Below are 18,308 nucleotides of genomic sequence, written 5' to 3' on the forward strand. Positions count from 1 at the left end.
CAATTTAATGTTGTTCTTGTTGAATACTTTTCTTAGGGTGTTGTCTTTGGGAAAGTGTTTGTCAATCAGATTGAGGAATTTGTGTCCAATGTTAGTTGCAAATTCTTGCATCCAGCACACCTTACAATAGTGGTAATAAAAGATGCAACCTATGCTTGAAAGAGAAACTGTTTATTATTTACCGTCCAGACCTGTCATCCCTCAACAAGCGCAGCGAAATTGTAACAACATGCCGCCATAGACGGAAACACCTCCTAGGTAACACATGAGCCAATCACCACGCCCCTAGGCCAGCCTGTACCCACCCACTCTGTGCCCTATATAAACCATGGTATGTGAATGCTCCCATTAAAATCTCCTGATGATTGAGGGTACCCCCCCTCATGAAACAGGCCTGTAGAGATGAAATAGTCTTGTGATTTTTTTTTCCCACACATACATATATTGCGCTCTACTACGGTATCGAGCACTATTTTTTGGATAACCTTATTAAGACATATATATATATATATATATATATATATATATATATATATATATATATATATATATATATATATACATATATATATATATATATATATATATATATATATATATATATATATATATATATATATATATATATATATATATACATACATACATACATATACATTGATATATACAGTATATAATTTATATGTATTTATTTTGCTGTTTTTGTTTACATGTTAAAGGTGTTTTAATGAATATACATGCATGTTTAACACATATAGATTCCTTTCTTTCATGAAGACAAGAATATAAGTTGGTGTATTACCTGATTCTGATGACTTGCATTGATTGTAATCAGACAGTAGTGATGATAACGTCCACGTTTTGAAATGGAGGAGAAGAAAAGTTCCTCCTTTCTGTCTAATACCACATGAAAGTGGTTGGTTTTTGGCATCTTATTTGTCCAGCTTCCATATTCGTTTTTATACACTTTACAAGAAATACATTGGCGGCAAACTCCGTAGCTTGCTAGCTTGTTTGCGCTGGCTTTCGGAGACTCTTGTTTTGAAAGCGCAGGCGCGATGGAGCGGCACTTTTATTGTGAAGACAGGAACGTCCTCGTGCGGTTGAAATAAAAAAGTATCTTTTTTCCTTCACACTTTTGATTGATTGATTGGAACTTTTATGATTAGATTGCACAGTACAGTACATATTCCGTACAATTGACCACTAAATGGTAACACCCCAATAAGTTTTTCAACTTGTTTAAGTCAGGTCATGTGACCACCTGGCTCTGTTTGATTGGTCCAACGTCACCAGTGACTGCATCTGATTGGTGGAACGAAGTGAAACGTCACCAGTAACGCAGGCACTATGAAGGTCTGTCTGACAGACCAAAACAAACAAAGCGTGCATTAACAGATCGATAAAAATTAGTAGCGAGTAGCGAGCTGAATGTAGATAAAAGTAGCGGAGTAAAAGTAGCGTTTCTTCTCTATAAATATACTTAAGTAAAAGTAAAAGTATGTTGCATTAAAACTACTCTTAGAAGTACAATTTATCCCAAAAGTTACTCAAGTAGATGTAACGGAGTAAATGTAGCACGTTACTACCCACCTCTGGTAATAAGTACCATCAATAGACGTGGAACATGATAGTATAGGGTTAGGGTTAGGGTTAGGGTTAGGGTTGGGGTTGGGGTTGGGGTTAGGGTTAGGGTTAGGGTTCGGGTTAGGGTTGGGGTTGGGGTTGGGGTTAGGGTTAGGATTAGGATTAGGGTTAGGGTTAGGCATAAAGAAAAAGAGTTGGTTAGGGCTAGGGTTGGGGTTAGGGTTAGGGTTGGGGTTAGGGTTGGGGTTGGGGTTAGGGTTAGGATTGGGGTTGGGGTTAGGGTTAGGGTTAGGGTTGGGGTTAGGATTAGGGTTAGGATTAGGATTAGGGTTAGGGTTAGGGTTAGGCATAAAGAAAAAGAGTTGGTTAGGGCTAGGGTTGGGGTTAGGGTTAGGGTTAGGGTTAGGGTTGGGGTTAGGGTTAGGGTTAGGGTTGGGGTTGGGGTTGGGGTTAGGGTTAGGGTTGGGGTTAGGATTAGGGTTAGGATTAGGATTAGGGTTAGGGTTAGGCATAAAGAAAAGTGTTGGTTAGGGCTAGGGTTGGGGTTAGGGTTAGGGTTAGGGTTAGGGTTGGGGTTAGGGTTAGGGTTAGGGTTAGGGTTAGGGTTAGGATTAGGATTAGGGTTAGGGTTAGGGTTAGGGTTAGGCATAAAGAAAAATAGTTGGTTAGGGTTAGGGTTAGGGCTAGGGTTGGGGTTAGGGTTAGGGTTAGGGTTAGGGTTGGGGTTGGGTTAGGGTTAGGGTTAGGGTTGGGGTTGGGGTTGGGGTTAGGATTAGGGTTAGGATTAGGATTAGGGTTAGGGTTAGGCATAAACAAAAAGAGTTGGTTATGGCTAGGGTTGGGGTTAAGGTTAGGGTTGGGGTTAGGGTTAGGGTTGGGGTTAGGATTAGGATTAGGGTTAGGGTTAGGCATAAAGAAAAATAGTTGGTTAGGGTTAGGGTTAGGGCTAGGGTTGGGGTTAGGGTTAGGGTTAGGGTTAGGGTTAGGGTTGGGGTTAGGGTTAGGGTTAGGGTTAGGGTTAGGGTTAGGGTTAGGGTTAGGGTTAGGGTTAGGGTTAGGTTTAGGGTTAGAGTTAGGGTTAGGGTTAGGGTTAGAGGTGAAGGTTTATATTACTCCATCCATCCATCCTTTTTCTACCACTTGTCCCTTTCAGGGTCGTGGGGGGGGGGGGGGGGGTGCTGGAGCCTATCCCAGCTGCATTCAGGGTACACCCCTGAACAAGACACATATATTTTTGATTAATTGGAGTCTCTGAATCAGGGGTGTTCAAACTTTTTCCACTGAGGGCAGCACACTAAAAATGATTTTATTCATTTTTATAACCAATTAAATATACAGATTTTTTTTAACCTTTAGGGCTCCTCTCAAGTTTGGTCCAAGAGGAACCCAAAGGGTCTCAGTCATAAAAATATTGAAAAATAAGTTGTTTTTTCTCAACGCTTAATTGAACGTCTAGATTAGCTTCAGATCTCTCTGCCAATGTAAAAGTTGGATTTTATTTTTATTTTTTTCATGTTTTATGCTGCCCTGCGATGAGGTGGCGACTTGTCCAGGGTGTACCCCGCCTTCCGCCCGATTGTAGCTGAGATAGGCTCCAGTGCCCCCCGCGACCCCAAAAGGGAATAAGCGGTAGAAAATGGATGGATGGATGTTTTATGCTCTTTTTGTTAAAGAAAACCCTGTTTTTTTAATGGCAAACACAATAAACATCCATCCATCCATCCATTTTCTACCACTTGTCCCTTTTATGGGGGGTGGCAGGGGTGCTGGAGCCTATCCCAGCTGCATTCAGGGTACACCCCTGGACAAGACACATATATTTTTGATTAATTGGAGTCTCTGAATCAGGGGTGTCCAAACTTTTTCCACTGAGGGCAACACACTAAAAATGATTTTATTGATTTTTAAAATATACAGATTTTTTTTTAACTTTAGGACTCCCCTCAAGTTTGGTCCCGGGGATCCCAAAGAGTCATCAAAATATTGAAAAATAAGTTGTTTTTTCTCAACGCTTAATTGAACATCTAGATTAACTTCAGATCTCTCTGTCAATGTAAAGGTTGGATTTTTTTATTAAAAAAAATGTTTTCATGTTTTATTCCCTTTTTGTTAAAGAAAACCCTGTTTTTTTATGGCAAACACAATTAACATATTTTACCCAACATTTTTTTTAAAGGGGAACATTATCACAATTTCAGAAGGGTTAAAACCCATTAAAAATCAGTTCCCAGTGGCTTATTATATTTTTCGAAGTTTTTTTCAAAATTTTACCCATCATGCAATATCCCTAAAAAAAGCTTCAAAGTGCCTGATTTTAACCATCGTTATAACCACCCGTCCATTTTCCTGTGACGTCACATAGTGAAGCCAACACAAACAAACACGGCGGAAAGAACTGCAAGCTATAGCGACATTAGCTCGGATTCAGACTCGGATTTCAGCGGCTTAAGCGATTCAACAGATTACGCATGTATTGAAACGGATGGTTGTAGTGTGGAGGCAGGTAGTGAAAACCAAATTGAAGAAGAAACTGAAGCTATTGAGCCATATCGGTTTGAACCGTATGCAAGCGAAACCGAGGAAAACGACACGACAGCCAGCGACACGGGAGAAAGCGAGGACGAATTCGGCGATCGCCTTCTAACCAACGATTGGTATGTGTTTGTTTGGCATTAAAGGAAACTAACAACTATGAACTAGGTTTACAGCATATGAAATACATTTAGCAACAACATGCACTTTGAGGGTGCAGACAGCCCAATTTTCATCAATTAATATATTCTGTAGACATACCCTCATCCGCGCTCTTTTCCTGAAAGCTGATCTGTCCAGTTTTGGAGTTGATGTCAGCAGGCCAGGGAAGCTAGGGTCGATAGGGGGTTTAGCTCGCTCGTCTGCGGGAACAAACTGCCGCCATTGCTTGCCGTGCTACCGAGGTCCTTTGTCCCTGAATAGCTCACACACTCCGGCAGATTCAATGGGGGTCTGGCGGCAGATTTCTTTGACTTTATCGTTGAAAATGCATCTGCTTTGAGTGTCGCAGGATATCCACACATTCTTGCCATCTCTGTTGTAGCATAGCTTTCGTCGGTAAAGTGTGCGGAACAAACGACTGACCATTTTCGTCGGCTTTCCCCACAGCCTCGTATTTTGAACACATTTCGTCCAATTTCTTGCCACTTTGGCATCTTTGGGCCACTGGTGCAACTTGAATCCGTTCCTGCTGGTGTTGTTACACCCTCCAACAACACACCGACGAGGCATGATGTCTCCAAGGTACGGAAAACAGTCGAAAAAAACGGAAAATAACAGAGCTGATTTGACTCGGTGTTTGAGAAAATGGTGGATTGCTTCCCGATGTGATGTCACGTTGTGACGTCATCGCTCTGAGAGCGAATATTAGAAAGGCGTTTAATTCGCCAAAATTCACCCATTTAGAGTTCGGAAATCGGTTAAAAAAATATATGGTCTTTTTTCTGCAACATCAAGGTATATATTGACGCTTACATAGGTCTGGTGATAATGTTCCCCTTTAAAGTGGATTATTTGATTTGAAGTAATTTGAGCCTTGAATAAGTCAATAATTCATAACATTGATTTTGTTGTGTTTTTGTTTTTTGAAGCAATGACCATTCAAAAACAAAAATGCCACGAAAATTCTGAAGGAATATTTGTAATAGTACTTTTACAATGTGCCATTGGCCTTTAAAACTTAGCTGCAGGCCGTAAATGGCCCCGGGGCCGCACTTCGGATAGCTCTGCTCTAAATAGTCAATAGGAGTGAATGGTTGTTTGTAAGTGTGGGGTTATGGTTAGGTGTAGCCAGCGCTGCCTGTAGGAGTAAAAGTCACCGCCGCTGTCCGTGGTGCTGAGAACGAGCGCCATCGGGCAGGGGCGGGGCATGTGCTGACGGCGAGACACAGCTGGCAGGTGATTAGATTTCACAGGTGGTACGTGTTAATCTAATCATCTGTTGTCTTTAAGAGGAGGAAGTTTGGAGCGTGACTGAAAAGTCTCGTTCTGAGAGAGAAAACTTTGCATAAAAACATACGATCATTAAAAACCTTGTTAAACCTGCACGCTGGACTCCTGTGCCGTGTCTGACAGTGGGACTGCGAGGAAGCGACATCCACAGTAAGACACCACTAGTGATGGGTTGATGAGGCGTCATGAAGCATTTCGACACATTGCAAAACTGTATTGATACTGTGTCGATACTGTGTCACTAAATACTGACATCTGCTGGACATTAAAAATCCCTACAGGCAACCTATGGACCGACTCAACTGACACTGATTTGATGCCCTAGTACAGGGGTCACCAACCTTTTTGAAACCAAAAACTACTTCTTGGGTACTGATTAATGTGAAGGGCTACCAGTTTGATACACACTTAAATAAATAAATATACCGTATTTTCCACACCATAAGGCGCCCTGAGTTATAAGCCGCGCCTTCAATGAACGGCATATTTCAAAACTTTGTCCACCTATAAGCCGCCCCGTGTTGTAAGCCGCATCTAACTGCGCTAAAGGAATGTCAAAAAAACAGTCAGATAGGTCAGTCAAACTTTAATAATATATTAAAAACCAGCGTGATGTGGGCGCGCATGGAGTCGTATATCAACAAGGACGGAGCTGCGTGAAAAAAGCCACCCGGCCTCTTCGCGTAAACTTAAACTTACCTTAACCACTCGCTCATCTTTTCTTCATCCATCCCTTCGAGTTAGCTTTTATGATGACGCCGGCTGGAAAGGTCTCTTTTGGCAAGGTCTTCCTTTTGAATATCACCATGGGTGGAAGTTTCTGGCCATTAGCATGGCAAGCTAGAACCACAGTGAAGGATGACTTCTCATTCCCTGTGGTGCGAATATTCACCGTACGTGCTCCCGTTGTATCCACAGTGCGGTTCACAGGAATATCAAAAGTCAGTGGAACCCTGTCGCTTAGTAGGAGCCATTTTGTGGTCTTTACAGATGTAAACACACAAAGGAAATGAAACGTACGGTAATATCCGCGCGCTTCTTCTTCTTCTACGCGGGCGGGTGGTTGCTTACAGTAGAAGAAGAAGCGCTTCCTGTTCTATGGGGGCGGGTGCTTACCTTGGCGGTTGCTTGCGTAGAAGAAGAAGCACTTCCTCTTCTACGGGGAAAAAAGATGGCGGCTGTTTACCGTAGTTGCGAGACCGAAACTTTATGAAAATGAATATTAATATTAATCCATATATAAAGCGCACCGGGTTATAAGGCGCACTGTCAGCTTTTGAGAAAATTTGTGGTTTTTAGGTGCGCCTTATAGTGCGGAAAATACGGTATTGTCATTTGTAAGTTACACGTAAGTGTGATTTAAACAAGAATAGCTAAATAAATAAATGTATATATATAAAAATAAAAAAAATTGGTATTTCTGTCTGTCATTCCGTCATACATTTTTTTTTTCCTTTTACGGAAGGTTTTTTGTAGAGAATAAATGATGAAAAAAACACTTAATTGAACGGTTTAAAAGAGGAGAAAACACGAAAAAAAATTAAAATAAATTTTTAAACATAGTTTATCTTCAATTTTGACTCTTTAAAATTCAAAATTCAACCGACAAAAAGAAGAGAAAAACTAGCTAATTTGAATCTTTTTGAAAAAATTAAAAAAAGAATTTATGGAACAATCATTAGTCATTTTTCCTGATTAAGATACATTTTAGAATTTTGATGACATGTTTTAAATTGGTTAAAATCCAATCTGCACTTTGTTAGAATATTTAACAAATTGGACCAAGCTATATTTCTAACGAAGACAAATCAGTATTTCTTCTAGATTTTCCAGAATTTTTTTAAAAAAGAAATTCAAAATAATTTGAAATAAGATTTAAATTTGATTCTACAGATTTTCTAGATTTGCCAGAATAATTTTTTTGAATTTTAATCATAGTAAGTTTGAAGAAATATTTCACAAATATTCTTCGTTGAAAAACCAGAAGCTAAAATATGTATTATTCTTTACAATAATTTAAAAAAAAATTACTTGAACATTGATTTAAATTGTCAGGAAAGAAAAGGAAGAAATTTAAAAGGTAAAAAGGTATATTTGTTTAAAAATCCTAAAATCATTTTTAAGGTTGTATTTTTTTCTCTAAAATTGTATTTCTAAAAGTAAAAAATAAATGAATTTATTTAAACAAGTGAAGACCCATCCATCCATCCATTTTCTACCGCTTATTCCAAGTGAAGACCAAGTCTTTCAAATATTTTCTTGGATTTTCAAATTCTATTTGAGTTTTGTCTCTTTTAGAATTAAAAATGTCGAGCAAAGCGAGACCAGCTTGCTAGTAAATAAATACAATTTAAAAAATAGAGGCAGCTCACTGGTAAGTGCTGCTCTTTGAGCTATTTTTAGAACAGGCCAGCGGGCGACTGATCTGGTCCTTACGGGCTACCTGGTGACTGCGGGCACCGCGTTGGTGACCCCTGCCCTAGTATATACAATAATATAAACCAAGTCATTGTATTTCATTTAGGATTATTTCATATCTTCATTTAAATATAAATATATTTGTATCTTTTTTAGATACAGTCAATAAATAATGTGAACATGTATCATAACATGGAAATCTAAGAGAACGTGTTGTGGATGATTGTGGACTGGGAATTTTTTTAATTTTATTTTTTTTATACATTTTTATTAAAAAAAAAAAAGAAAAGTTTTTCCGACGTATTACATTTTAGACGATTTCTCTTCTTAGTTATTATTACTCCGGCTGTAGAAAAGAGCCGCTCACAGGGCACAGAGGAGGCGTCAGTGCGACACAGTTCGCGTATCGGTCACGTGACCAAAACAGCTCATGATCGGTCACGTGACTTTCTAAAAGCGGTACGCGCACCGACACAGGGTTTTGCTCTATGAGCTCGACGCATGCGCCGATGCATCGGTGTTGCCGGACCCATCACGAGACACCACCATGACCCTGAACAGGATAAGCGTTAGAAAATAAATGAATGAATGAATGTTGAGCGGTCAGTGTGCTAAAAAGGGACTTGACTTCATAAATTGAGGATAAAAAAAAGCAAAAATCCCACTGAACTGAAAGAAAATGGTGTAACACTGTACATGTACATACCTAAACCACAATCGACTCTACTGGCTCTCCAGTGTCAATGTAGAAGGAACCACAAATGCCCTCTTGGGCTTTATTCTGACTTGTAATTTTCTCTGTGGTTCCTTCTACATTGACACTGGAGAGCCAGTAGAGTCGATTGTGGTTTAGGTCCACGGTTTGTTGTTGTTTTTTTCACCCCATGGTGTGATTGATCGCTTTCACAACCAGAGGTGGGTAGTAACGCGCTACATTTACTCCGTTACATCTACTTGAGTAACTTTTGGGATAAATTGTACTTCTAAGAGTAGTTTTAATGCAACATACTTTTACTTTTACTTGAGTATATTTATAGAGAAGAAACGCTACTTTTACTCCGCTACTTTTATCTACATTCAGCTCGCTACTCGCTACTAATTTTTATCGATCTGTTAATGCACGCTTTGTTTGTTTTGGTCTGTAAAACAGACCTTCATAGTGCCTGCGTTTCAGCAAATACAGTCACTGGTGACGTTCACTCCGTTCCACCAATCAGATGCAGTCACTGGTGACGTTGGACCAATCAAACAGAGCCAGGGGTCACATGACCTGACTTAAACAAGTTGAAAAACGTATTCGGGTGTTACCATTTATTGGTCAATTGTACGGAATATGTAGTGTACTGTGCAATCTACTAATAAAAGTTCCAATCGATCAATCAAAAGTGTGAAGGAAAAAAGACCATTTTTTATTCCAACCGTACATCCCGTCAAAAGCCTAAAGACTGACTGCACAGTTCCTGTCTTCACAATAAAAGTGCCGCTCCATTGCGCCTGCGCTTCCAAAATAAGAGTCTCCGAAAGCCAGCGCAAACAAGCTTGCAAGCTACGGAGTTTGCCGCCAATGTATTTCTTGTAAAGTGTATAAAAACGAATATGGAAGCTGGACAAATAAGATGCCAAAAACCAACCACTTTCATGTGGTATTAGACAGAAAGGAGGAACTTTTTTTCTCCTCCATTTGAAAACGTGGACGTTATCATCACTACTGTCTGATTACAATCAATGCAAGTCATCAGAATCAGGTAATACACCAACTTATATTCTTGTCTTCATGAAAGAAAGGAATCTATATGTGTTAAACATGCATGTATATTCATTAAAACACCTTTAACATGTAAACAAAAACGGCAAAATAAATAAATATAAATTATATACTGTATATATATATGTGTATATATATATAAATGTGTGTGTGTGTATATATATATATATATATATATATATATATATATATATATATATATATATATGTGTGTGTATATATATATATATATATATATATATATATACATACACACATATATATATATATATATATATATATACACACATATATATATATATATATATATATATATATATACATACACACATATATATATATATATATATATATACACACATATATATATATATATATATATATATATATATATATATATATATATATATATATATATATATATATATATATATATATATGTGTGTGTATGTTACTCATCAGTTACTCAGTACTTGAGTAGTTTTTTCACAACATACTTTTTACTTTTACTCAAGTAAATATTTGGGTGACTACTCCTTACTTTTACTTGAGTAATAAATCTCTAAAGTAACAGTACTCTTACTTGAGTACAATTTCTGGCTACTCTACCCACCTCTGGCTGTTGTCTAACTTGAAGCAACGTTCTGTCATCGTTACCAAGGCTGTACTTCTTGTACCTCAGACAACGAGTGCAGAACCTTCTGAAGACGTACAGTACACGGTCTCTTCTGTATTATGCTGTCATTGGCCACAACGAGGCATAATAAAAGCCTACCAAGCTGCATGACTGGGGGGAAAATACCACAATAATAAACCTAGAAACTGTGCATTATCTCTGTAAAGACATAATTGATACAGCTGTACTATTGAGTGGTCCAATTTAATGTTTCTCAGGTTCATGTTTTTGACCTGAGCATCAACAAGTACCAGGCGATCTGCCAGCAGCCGGTGGTGGCCAGAAACAAGAGCAAGCTGACTCACCTGGAGTTTAATCCCATCCATCCCATCATCATCGTCGGGGACAACCGAGGCTGCGTTATCAGTCTGAAACTCTCTCCCAACCTCCGCAAGAAACCAAAGGTAATCCATTTTTTATCAAGAAACCGGCTTCCCAGCAGGCACAAGACATTGAAACAACGTTGAGAACTTGTTGAATTAGGTTCTGACGCTAAGCAACTCAAACATAACGTTGAAACAACATGCTTTGTGACAATGTTTAATCAATGTCAGGTTCTGACGTTGATTTGACAATTGAAATTTGGTAATTTCCTAACCAATATTCTACAACACAAATACAACGTTGAAACAACATGCTTTTTGATGACGTTTAATCAATGTTGGGTTCTGACGTTGATTTGACATTGAAATTTGGTCATACCAATATTCTACCACACAAATACGTTGAAACAACATGCTTTTGACAACGTTTTTTCAATGTCAGGTTCTGACGTTGATTTGACATTGAAATGTGGTCATTTCCTAACCAATATTTTACAACACAAATACGTTGAAACAACATGCTTTTTGACAACGTTTATTCAATGTCAGGTTCTGACGTTGATTTGACATTGAAATTTCATTTCCCAACCAATATTTTACAACACAAATACGTTGAAACAACATGCTTTTGACAACGTTTTTTCAATGTCAGGTCTTGACGATTATTTGACATTGAAATGTGGTCATTTCCTAACCAATATTCTACAACACAAATGCGTTGAAACAACATACTTTTTGACGACGTTCAATCAATGTTGGGTTTTGACCTTGATTGGACCATTGAATTTTGGTAATTTCCCAACCAATATTCCACAATACAAATACAACGTTGAAACAACATGCTTTTTGATGACGTTTAATCAAAGTTGGGTTCTGACGTTGATTTGACCATTGAAATTTGGTCATACCAATATTCTACAACACAAATACGTTGAAACAACATGCTTTTGACAACGTTTATTCAATGTCAGGTTTTGACGTTGATTTGACATTGAAATTTCATTTCCCAACCAATATTTTACAACACAAATACGTTGAAACAACATGCTTTTGACAACGTTTTTTCAATGTCAGGTCTTGACGATTATTTGACATTGAAATGTGGTCATTTCCTAACCAATATTCTACAACACAAATACGTTGAAACAACATACTTTTTGACGACGTTCAATCAATGTTGGGTTTTGACCTTGATTGGACTATTGAATTTTGGTAATTTCCCAACCAATATTCTACAACACAAATACAACGTTGAAACAACATGCTTTTTGATGACGTTTAATCAATGTTGGGTTCTGACGTTGATTTGACCATTGAAATTTGGTCATACCAATATTCTACAACACAAATACGTTGAAACAACATGCTTTTTGACAACGTTTATTCAATGTCAGTTTCTGACGTTGATTTGACATTGAAATTTAATTTCCTAACCAATATTCAGCAACACAAATATGTTGAAACAACATGCTTTTGACAACGTTTTTTCAATGTCAGGTCTTGACGTTGATTTGACATTGAAATTTCATTTCCCAACCAATATTTTACAACACAGATACGTTGAAACAACATGCTTTTCACAACGTTTATTCAATGTCAGGTCTTGACGATTATTTGACATTGAAATGTGGTAATTTCCTAACCAATATTCTATACCACAAATGCGTTGAAACAACATACTTTTTGACGACGTTCAATCAATGTTGGGTTTTGACCTTGATTGGACCATTGAATTTTGGTAATTTCCCAACCAATATTCCACAATACAAATACAACGTTGAAACAACATGCTTTTTGATGACGTTTAATCAAAGTTGGGTTCTGACGTTGATTTGACCATTGAAATTTGGTTATACCAATATTCTACAACACAAATACTTTGAAACAACATGCTTTTGACAACGTTTATTCAATGTTGGGTTCTGACGTTGATTTGACATTGAAATGTGGTCATTTCCTAACCAATATTCTACAACACAAATACGTTGAAACAACATGCTTTTTGACGACGTTCAATCAATGTTGGGTTTTGACCTTGATTGGACCATTGAATTTTGGTAATTTCCCAACCAATATTCTACAACACAAATACAACGTTGAAACAACATGCTTTTTGACGACGTTCAATCAATGTTGGGTTTTGACCTTGATTGCACCATTGAATTTGGTCATTTTCCAACCAATACTCTACAACAGTGGTTCTCAACCATTTTTCAGTGACGTGCCCCCTGTGAACATTTTTTTAATTCAAGTACCCCCTAATCAGAGCAAAGCATTTTTGGTTGAAAAAAGGAGATAAATAATTAAAATACAGCTCTATGTCATCAGTTTCTGATTTATTAAATTGTATAACAGTGCAAAATATTGCTCATTTGTAGTGGTCTTTCTTGAACAATTTGCAAAAAAAGATATAAAAATAACTAAAAACTTGTTGAAAAATAAACAAATGATTCAATTATAAATGAAGATTTCTACACATAGAAGTAATCATCAACTTAAAGTGCCCTCTTTGGGGATTGTAATAGAGATCCATCTGGATTCATGAACTTAATTCTAAACATTTCTTCACATCAATATTTATGGAACAAAAAAAATCTAGCTGTCGACACTGAATATTGCATTGTTGCATTGTAATGAATGGAATAGCCTACTTGATTTGATGTTCAGTTTATGAACTTACATTCATATTTTGTTGAAGTATTATTCAATAAATATATTTATAAAGGATTTTTGAATTGTTGCTATTTTTAGAATATTTAAAAAAAAATCTCACGTACCCCTTGGCACAACTTCAAGTACCCCCAGGGGTACGCGTACCCCCATTTGAGAACCACTGCTCTACAACACAAATACAACGTTGAAACAACATGCTTTATGACAACGTTTATTCAATGTCAGGTTTTGACATTGAGTTGACATTGAAATTTGGTCTTTTCCTTACCAATATTCTACAAGACAAATACAACAATTCCTTAAGGCCCTGGATGCTGTGGGGCTGTCTTGGTTGACAAGACTCTGCAACATCGCGTGGACATCGGGGACGGTACCTCTGGATTGGCAGACCGGGGTGGTGGTTCCTCTCTTTAAGAAGGGGAACCGGAGGGTGTGTTCCAACTATCGTGGGATCACACTCCTCAGCCTTCCCGGTAAGGTCTATTCAGGTGTACTGGAGAGGAGGCTACGCCGGATAGTCGAACCTCGGATTCAGGAGGAACAGTGTGGTTTTCGTCCTGGTCGTGGAACTGTGGACCAGCTCTATACTCTCGGCAGGGTCCTTGAGGGTGCATGGGAGTTTGCCCAACCAGTCTACATGTGCTTTGTGGACTTGGAGAAGGCATTCGACCGTGTACCCCGGGAAGTCCTGTGGGGAGTGCTCAGAGAGTATGGGGTAACGGACTGTCTTATTGTGGCAGTTCGCTCCCTGTATGATCAGTGTCAGAGCTTGGTCCGCATTGCCGGCAGTAAGTTGGACACGTTTCCAGTGAGGGTTGGACTCCGCCAAGGCTGCCCTTTGTCACCGATTCTGTTCATAACCTTTATGGACAGAATTTCTAGGCGCAGTCAGGGCGTTGAGGGGATCTGGTTTGGTAGCTGCAGGATTAGGTCTCTGCTATTTGCAGATGATGTGGTCCTGATGGCTTCCTCCGGCCAAGATCTTCAGCTCTCACTGGATCGGTTCGCAGCCGAGTGTGAAGCGACAGGGATGGGAATCAGCACCTCCAAGTCCGAGTCCATGGTTCTCTCCCGGAAAAGGGTGGAGTGCCATCTCCGGGTTGGGGAGGAGATCTTGCCCCAAGTGGAGGAGTTCAAGTACCTCGGAGTCTTGTTCACGAGTGGGGGAAGAGTGGATCGTGAGATCGACAGGCGGATCGGTGCGGTGTCTTCAGTAATGCGGACGCTGTATCGATCCGTTGTGGTGAAGAAGGAGCTGAGCCGGAAGGCAAAGCTCTCGATTTACCGGTCGATCTACGTTCCCATCCTCACCTATGGTCATGAGCTTTGGGTCATGACCGAAAGGACAAGATCACGGGTACAAGCGGCCGAAATGAGTTTCCTCCGCCGAGTGGCGGGGCTCTCCCTTAGAGATAGGGTGAGAAGCACTGTCATTTGGGGGGAGCTCAAAGTAAAGCCGCTGCTCCTCCACATCGAGAGGAGCCAGATGAGGTGGTTCGGGCATCTGGTCAGCATGCCACCCGAACGCCTCCCTAGGAAGGTGTTTCGGGCACGTCCGACCGGTAGGAGGCTGGCCTGGGAACGCCTCGGGATCCCCCGGGAGGAGCTGGACGAAGTGGCTGGGGAGAGGGAAGTCTGGGCTTCCCTGCTTAGGCTGCTGCCCCCGCGACCCGACCTCGGATAAGCGGAAGAAGATGGATGGATGTTTAAAAGTCATTTTTAAAAATACATGTATGTACAATCAATGTTGTATCAATGTCTTGTGCCTGCTGGGTTGGAAGTATCTGGAGTCAATAAATGTGTATTTTCCTTTTGCATTGTTTTGATATCAATGAACACAGGAAGCATGACATCAGACCTACAGCTCGTCTTACAAAGGGCTTGATCTGCTAAGATCCCAAACAACAAGCACTAAATAGCATGAGCAATCTAGAAAATTGCATGTACTCTGTGATCTACTAAGACTGTGTGCAAATGATAAACAAGTCGCAGCTATGACCATTTCCTTACTTGTGTCTTCTTGCTATGTTTTAAAACATGAAGCAGACAACTATCACTTTTTCCTGGGCATTTTAGAAACAGTCCTACTGTTACGATCCGCTGCCCGGATCATAGTTTGTTTATGTTTGAGTCACGTGTTTTCAGCACCTTGATTTTGTTTGTTTTCAGTTGCCATGTCAACCGATTACATTCACCTGCCTCTGGTTAGTGTTCGGGACGCGCACCTGTTGCCCGGGCACTAATCAGAGGGCTATTTAGTCTTTGCCCTGGCCTCACTCGGTTTGGCTTCCTAGTTTGTTCCCATACAACTGATAACGACAACTTTGATTCCCGCTAGCTTTTCACGCTATGCCATTTTGCCTGCTAGCTCCCACGCTAGTCCTTTTGTTTTGCCTTTTGTGCTACGTGCATGTATTTTGTTTGTTCATCGAATGATTTATATTTTAAATAAATCATTTTCCTACCTGCAAGCTGTGTCCGAAGCCGTCTGCATCCTTGGGAGAACCACACCCGCATCACTATGCGACCACGTCGTTACAGTAGGAACAAAAGACATGCACGTAGCACAAAATATGCAGCCGCAATAACCCCAGACAGCCAGCACCAGCCAATCAAATCAAAGCGATCATATTGCAGTCTACACGTATCTCTTATGTGTGACTGCCATCATATTGCAGTCTACACGTATCTCTTATGTGCGACTGCCATCATATTGCAGTCTACACGTATCTCTTATGTGTGACTGCCATCATATTGCAGTCTACAGGTATCTGTTATGTGTGACTGCCATCATATTGCAGTCTACACGTATCTCTTATGTGTGACTGCCATCATATTGCAGTCTACACGTATCTCTTATGTGTGACTGCCATCATATTGCAGTCTACACATATCTCTTATGTGTGACTGCCATCATATTGCAGTCTACACGTCACACATAAGATATACGTGTAGACTGCAATATGATGGCAGTCACACATAAGAGATACGTGTAGACTGCAATATGATGGCAGTCACACATAACAGATACGTGTAGACTGCAATATGATGGCAGTCACACATAAGAGATACCTGTAGACTGCAATATGATGGCAGTCACACATAACAGATACGTGTAGACTGCAATATGATGGCAGTCACACATAAGAGATACGTGTAGACTGCAATATGATGGCAGTCACACATAACAGATACGTGTAGACTGCAATATGACTCAAGTAAACAACACCAAAACAAAAAAAGTATTGGTATACCGTACAACCCTAACTGGAAGCCTGCAGTCTAATGGAGTTTTGATGGACGCAATGTTAAATCCCTTTGTGTTGTATTCGTAGTGCAAGAAAGGTCAAGAGTTGCCTGAAGGTCCTGAAGTGGAAGTCGCCAAGATGGAGAAGCTCCTCAGCCTACTGCGGGACCCGGAGCAGAGTACCCACTAGACCCTCATGGTATCTCGTCTGTTCCTTCAATCAACTCTTTTCCCTTCTGCAGAGGAAGTCTGGTTTTTGTCAGCGATTGTATGTCAACCTGTTATCAAAGAGTGTATTTCTGTCAGGTTTGTCACTGACAGTTTAGTTATGTTTTGAGTTTTTCCTCTGTTTGTCTTTATTTCCTGTCGGCGCTCTTATTTTGGTTATTTCCTACTTGTCTCCCTGAGTGCTGTGTCCCCTCAGCTGTGACTGATTGGCACCTGGCCACACCTGGTGTCAATCAGCCAGCTGCTATTTAAACCTGCCTTCTCCTCCAGTGACTGCTGGATTATTGTCGTTCCTACCTGTCGTGTCGTTGTTCTTAATACTTGTCGTTGTAGCTCTGTCTACTTTTGTTTCACTCTGCTCATGTCCTAGTTCCTTCGTGTCACAGTAAGTGTTTTTGTTTCTTGTCCACAGTTAGCCTCTGTGCTATTTTAGTTCATAGCCAAGTTTGTTCTCCGCCTTGTGCGCGCCTTTTGTTGTTTCCCTTTTGTTTGTTGTTTTGCCTTAGTGTTTAATTAAATCATGTTTTCTTGCACAATGCCTTCCGCCTTCTCTGCATCTTGGGGTTCGTGTCCTACAAACTCTGACAATTTCAATACCAAGAATAAGAAAAAAGAGCAGTGCCTAGCCCATTTGTAGGTCCCACTGTAAGTATGCATGCAAACACTATTTAGGGTCATACCTAGAGCTATTCAAGTGACACTTTTAGCAGGGACTGCTTGCAAAATATGTTAAATTGAATAAACTGTAATACACTTTTGTTATTTGAGTGGCAATGAAATGATAAATGGTTTATACTTCCATCCGACCATTTTCTTCCGCTTATCCGAGGTGGCAGCGGGGGTTCCTCCTGGGAGATCCCGAGGCGTTCCCAGGCCAGCCGGGAGACATAGTCTTCCCAACGTGTCCTGGGTCTTCCCCTTGGCCTCCTACCGGTCGGACGTGCCCTAAACACCTCCCTAGGGAGGCGTTCGGTTTGCATCCTGAGCAGATGCCCGAACCACCTCATCTGGCTCCTCTCCATGTGGAGGAGCAGCGGCTTTACTTTGAGCTCCTCCCGGATGGCAGAGCTTCTCACCCTATCTCTAAGGGAGAGACCCGCCACCCAACGGAGGAAACTCATTTGGGTCGCTTGTACCTGTGATCTTGTCCTTTCGGTCATAACCCAAAGCTCATGACCATAGGTGAGGATGGGAACGTAGATCGACCGGTAAATTGAGAGCTTTGCCTTCCGGCTCAGCTCCTTCTTCACCACAACGGATCGATACGGCGTCCGCATTACTGAAGACGCTGCACCGATCCGCCTGTCGATCTCACAATCCACTCTTCCCTCACTCGTAAACAAGACTCCGGAGGTACTTGAACTCCTCCACTTGGGGCAAGATCTTCTTCACAACTTGGAGATGGAA

General features: G+C 40.2%; 1 protein-coding gene across 3 annotated transcripts in view; it reads left to right on the forward strand.

Annotated features, from left to right (window-relative positions):
• The window catches only part of dnai1.2 (dynein, axonemal, intermediate chain 1, paralog 2), a 57,291-nt gene extending 39,854 nt beyond the window's left edge, over window positions 1-17,437 (forward strand). For all 3 annotated transcript variants that reach the window (XM_061932223.1, XM_061932221.1, XM_061932222.2), the window contains exons 19-20: window positions 10,649-10,834; window positions 16,762-17,437. In XM_061932223.1, coding sequence (XP_061788207.1) covers window positions 10,649-10,834; window positions 16,762-16,863 — 288 coding nt within the window. In that variant the 3' untranslated portion in view covers window positions 16,864-17,437. The remainder of the gene's footprint in view (window positions 1-10,648; window positions 10,835-16,761) is intronic.
• Window positions 17,438-18,308: the final 871 nt, after the last annotated feature.

The sequence above is a fragment of the Nerophis lumbriciformis genome, linkage group LG38, assembly GCF_033978685.3.
Source record: "Nerophis lumbriciformis linkage group LG38, RoL_Nlum_v2.1, whole genome shotgun sequence".
In the NCBI taxonomy this organism is placed as follows: domain Eukaryota; kingdom Metazoa; phylum Chordata; class Actinopteri; order Syngnathiformes; family Syngnathidae; genus Nerophis; species Nerophis lumbriciformis.